Source organism: Triticum dicoccoides, chromosome 2A (genome assembly GCF_002162155.2).
Source record: "Triticum dicoccoides isolate Atlit2015 ecotype Zavitan chromosome 2A, WEW_v2.0, whole genome shotgun sequence".
Classification (NCBI taxonomy): Eukaryota; Viridiplantae; Streptophyta; class Magnoliopsida; order Poales; family Poaceae; genus Triticum; species Triticum dicoccoides.
In genome coordinates this window covers 15,004,362-15,009,141 of record NC_041382.1, presented here as the reverse complement: position 1 = coordinate 15,009,141, position 4,780 = coordinate 15,004,362, and the positions used below count along the sequence as shown (strand labels likewise).

The 4,780-nt window shown below is 41.4% G+C and overlaps 1 protein-coding gene across 1 annotated transcript in view; it reads left to right on the top strand.

Annotated features, from left to right (window-relative positions):
• LOC119352789 overlaps positions 1-3,449 on the top strand; it is a 6,820-nt gene extending 3,371 nt beyond the window's left edge. Inside the window, exon 3 of the mRNA XM_037619375.1 lies at positions 2,076-3,449. Within this exon, the coding sequence (XP_037475272.1) occupies positions 2,076-3,174 (1,099 nt within the window). The 3' untranslated portion in view covers positions 3,175-3,449. The remainder of the gene's footprint in view (positions 1-2,075) is intronic.
• Positions 3,450-4,780: the final 1,331 nt, after the last annotated feature.

The following is a 4,780-nucleotide window of genomic DNA, read 5'->3' as shown; positions in this document are numbered from 1 at the left end:
AGGGATTGCGTGGAATAGAGCATCCATTACCTAAAAAAGTGTATAGAGTGAAAATAATACAGTAATGAATTATGTGTGAAGACTGAGCGCCATTTAGTTTGTGGAACGTCCATTTGAATGTCGCACTCACCTCTGGTTCATATACTAGAGAAATCTCACTTTGAAAATTAACATTAGAGAGAGTTTGGTCCACAATTCTATTTTGTTGTTTTTGAAGAAGCGCATGGCTTTTTTATGTATATTTGTTTCGGTGATAACATGATTCTTCAAAAAGAAATGCTGATATTTTGGAATGGGTTACAAATTAGAAACAAAATCGCAAGTTTTGCATATCCTAGTCTTTATCATCCACTTATCTTGCTCTCTTTATGTCTACTGTCCTTCACCACCTGCATGCTATGCATCTTTCTTCAACCACTTCACTCTCATGGATGACCCAGCACAGTATTGACACTAAAGCACCTCCAACATCGACTTCTTAATTGCTGGTCTCTATGACCAGGACAATCTTTGTGAACCGAGTAGAGCTTTCATTGATTGGGGTATAATGATACTTCGGTTCCCCGATCATCGGGACTGGCAACACATCCAAGGATTTGGTCTTTGTATGCCACGGTGTGACCAATCATTTTAGAGCAACTTCCAAAAATATGTATTTCTCCTGCTCTTCTGTGTGCCAGCACATCATAGTACAATTTAAGCGATTTCCAAATTCTGAAAAGTTCTACTTGTTGTTTTGAAATGCTCTGTAACATAAGAATTGTACTGGAAGTATAAGTGTCTCAACTTTGTACTAACTTCAGTACAAAGACTTTGTACTTAACTTTTGTAAAGTTTAGTACAACTTTGTACTAACTTTAAGTTTTTGTGCCCTCTTTGGCTCATCCTCAGCCCACACCGCACTTCACCTTGCACCTTGTTCCGCGTCTGTCGTCTGCAGCTTGCTACTGGCACCTTTCAAGATCACAGCAATTTTGTGTTGATCATGTACTGAGGGATCTCATGTGGAGCAACAGTCTGGTAGGATTTCAATGGGTTGAACAAAATACCCACCATTATAAGATTAAAAGAAACGCTGTATGAGACTATGAAAAGATATAGTGGCTGTGGTCTGTTTAGGCATAGTTACGAAGATCTAGTGGCTGTGATATGTTGGGTATAGTTATGAAGATCTAGAGGCTTTGATTCCTTAATAAAGAAGAGGACCCACTGTCTGAAGGACAGTTTTTTTGTGTGATAATTTTAGTGATTTCTCTCCTTTTTTATCCATTTTGTGTTTTTAGTATATAGCCGAAATATATAGATAAAGCAGAAACTTCAGGTCAGACAACACGAAATCAGTATCATCAATATAGTAGAGGAGAAATACTAATGATGAATAAATTTTGTGCATTATATGGCCTGCAAATTGGAGTTTTTAGTAATGCATGTATATGTAGGCGTTAACTGCTTTGTTTTGCTGTATTTGCTAACCTTTGTTGTCATTTTGAGATGCGTTTGTTTGTACCTGTATGTGCTTTTGGATCCTAAAAGAATATATTCTTTGACCTAACCTCAAATGCTTGTGACAGTTGACTGTTCACCATATCATCATTTACATGCTAATCAACCAACTCTATTGTCTTTCAAATGGTTTGAAATATTGTTGAGTACTCGGGCTGATGTAGTTTGTGTTGAAAATTGACCTATGACTGCAGACTTTTGCTGTTTATTGAAATTTTTAGATATATATGGCACGTAATGTTTACCTTGACACTAAAAGATGACTACACTAACCAAGATAAAACTGGTCGAGCTACTAAATCGAGTAAAATCCTGAATGCTTTGCAAGGATTTTTATGATTTGTATAGAACTCTTGTTACTTGGCAGTTTTAATCTGAAAGCACAGGTTAAGGAGTTCTCTAGTGCATTCTGTGGTACTCTGTAACGGTCCAAAATGATCTCTGTAAATATACAGTCTCTTGCGATGCTAGAACATTTATGTATCCGTAAGAATACTGGCTCTTCAAATGTTTCATAAATTGCTAAAATATTTGTACTCACAATTCAAGCTCGCTTTTCTTTTGTGTAACAGGTTTTTCTGTGAACCGGACATACCATTGGTTCTTCGTGGAAGAACAGTGGATCCTTCTGAGCATACAGAAGAATTGACCACTATGTTGAAAATCAACACCCAAGTCCTCTGTTTGATGAAACACCAGTTATGTGAGCAGAGTCGATCATTTGAGGAGTTAAAAATAGGATACTTTGCGCAGTTTGCAAAGTGCCCTATCAAGGAGCTCTTGGAGATTGCAGTCTGTCTTAGCGAGGCAGTGTGGCCTCCCACCCGTATTCCTCCAATGCTGCTTGCCTGTGAGGCACTTAAGGATGTCCTTCCTCTTATAGAAAAGCTTCCTTCCAGTGAATCTGGTGACTGCCTTTCCAATATTTCGCACAACATGAGAGAGGCTTTCAGGAGATTAATGGACCATACCAAGCACCACATAGAATCCAATATGAAAAAGCATCAGGATGACATTATTCATCCAATGACATGTTTCCTCATATGCTCAGTGAGATCCTTCCGCAGTCACAGAAATTTAGTGCAATCCACTCTTGCCCCTGGTGATGACTGCAACTCATTTGGCCATCTTCTGCATGACGTGATTACCTGCTGGAAATCTGGGCTCACTGAGTATGCAAACATATATCATGCAGATGTGCAGCAGCGATGCATTTTCCTATTGAACAACAGAGACTATTTTAATAGGAAGACAGATGGCCTGTTGAATGAGTTGCTATCCGATTGGCAGATTGTTGAGCAGTATGATAATGAGTTCAAGTTACTCTTGATTAAGAGATATACAGATGAGGCCTGCGCTCCGGCCAAGTCTTGTTTAAATCGCAGCTCCTGCTGGTGGTGGGGCAGTCAGCGTCCATCCTTAGACGCGTTTACTTCGAAATTCAACGAGACTTTTGATCTTCAGAGAACTTGGAAGGTTCCCGATGTTGCCCTACGGCAGGGTCTGAGAGATAGCATAGAGGAGTGCATCCTGTCAGACTACACAAGGTGTCTCGAGAATTGTTCAAGTTCGGGGCTGTTTTGTTCATGCTTGCAGATAGATTCAGTAGGAGAGATATATACCACAGAGAGCTTGCAAACAACGGTGCAGACCTTATTTGAAGGATGCTGACGTCCTAGGTCCCCCCCCCCCACCCCCCCTTTGGAGGGTGCTGACGTCACACACAAACACACTGTCTCCCCTTCGCTGCGAGGAACGAGGAAGTAGTTCATTTTCTCCTTGTTGTAACAATTGTGCATAGTTGTGATTGTATAGTTGAGATTACCAGAAGAACAATACGTATAGCAGCATTTTTTGGCACCACACTCCATAGTTGTGACTGTATCTACTGTACTTCTACCCGCTCTGTGAAGAAGATGGAGGAAGAAACTTGGCATGGAGTTGAAGGTAGCTTTCATTATGTTAAATGATTACTTTCATCATATGCTGGTTCTGTTCGCTACCTTCTTGGTAGGTAACTATCCCCAAAATTAAGGTTTTCTTTTTCCATTTCATGTCTGTGCATGAATGGCATCGTGTTTTTCATGGCCAGTAATTCCCAGGCACCGTTACCGCCACACTAAGGCCTGAGCTCTGATACCTGATTATATGTGCACTGCTTCACACATGACACTTCCCATACGAAATACAGACGACATGTCATATCCTACCGTCCAAGACCAAGGCTAAACAGCTCCAGCCGGTTCGATTGGGCATTGTTCCAGTATCGTTCACCAAAGCATCGTGTGCGAAGTACTTTTGCGATTATATTGTTGAGATGTGATCCCATATTATCGCCGGGGAGGAGACACCTGCACCTCACCTTTCGGGATTCACAGTCGGAGAGGACATTTTTGCTATGTTAGAGCAACTCCAATAGCTCCTGTAAAATCTTCCTTGTAAAAGCCGTTTTGTGGGATGTCTGTCAGACTGTCACTGCTGGAGGCAGGGGATGGCAGCAGGGCTCAGGCCAACATGCAGATTTTTTCATTGCATCAGTGATTACCTGCTGTTGATATTGTGTATTATAGTGATTTGGTTGGCTTTGGCTCTTCCCAACATGCTTTAACATCAGTTGCCCCCCCCCCCCCATCCACCGTAGGGAGAAATGACCGATGTCTATTTTTCCCAATTCCTGTAAACATATTTCTCTAAAATATTTTTTTCTATTCCTCTTTTGAAAACTGGTCCACAAAACAAGTTGTCCCTCATGTCTTTGGAGAAATGGAAGGTGCGATCACCCGGGAAAGGTTTGGCGAGGCGGCCGGTAGGAGTGGAGAGGCGGGCGGGCCACACGGCCGGTGGCGGAGTAGTGGCGCGGCCCGGCAACGAAGGAGTGGCCATGTCAGTTCAGGCGGTTTCAGCCCACCAAAATGTACGGGAGGGTCATCTCTCCTAAATGTGAGGGTAGTTTGGGAAAATTAAAGAGGCTCCCTAAAAAAAGGTTTTATATGAGTGGTGGAGGACTATTTTTGACTCAACTTTTCATAAACGGAGCGGGTGGAGGAATATTTTTGCTTCTTCAAGTGATTTTATATGGAGCGCACGCCCCCCTCATCATGGGCTTGGACCATTTTCATCTTTTAAAGATTCAAAAGATGACGTGGGTGGTAAGATTTGAACTCGGAACCTCTATGTTTTCTTCAAACAGAGAAACCAACTAGCCCAATATGTTTAGCAATACTTCTTTTTCTTCTTATTTTATATGCCTTCCGGAAGCTATTTTTATTTTTATTTT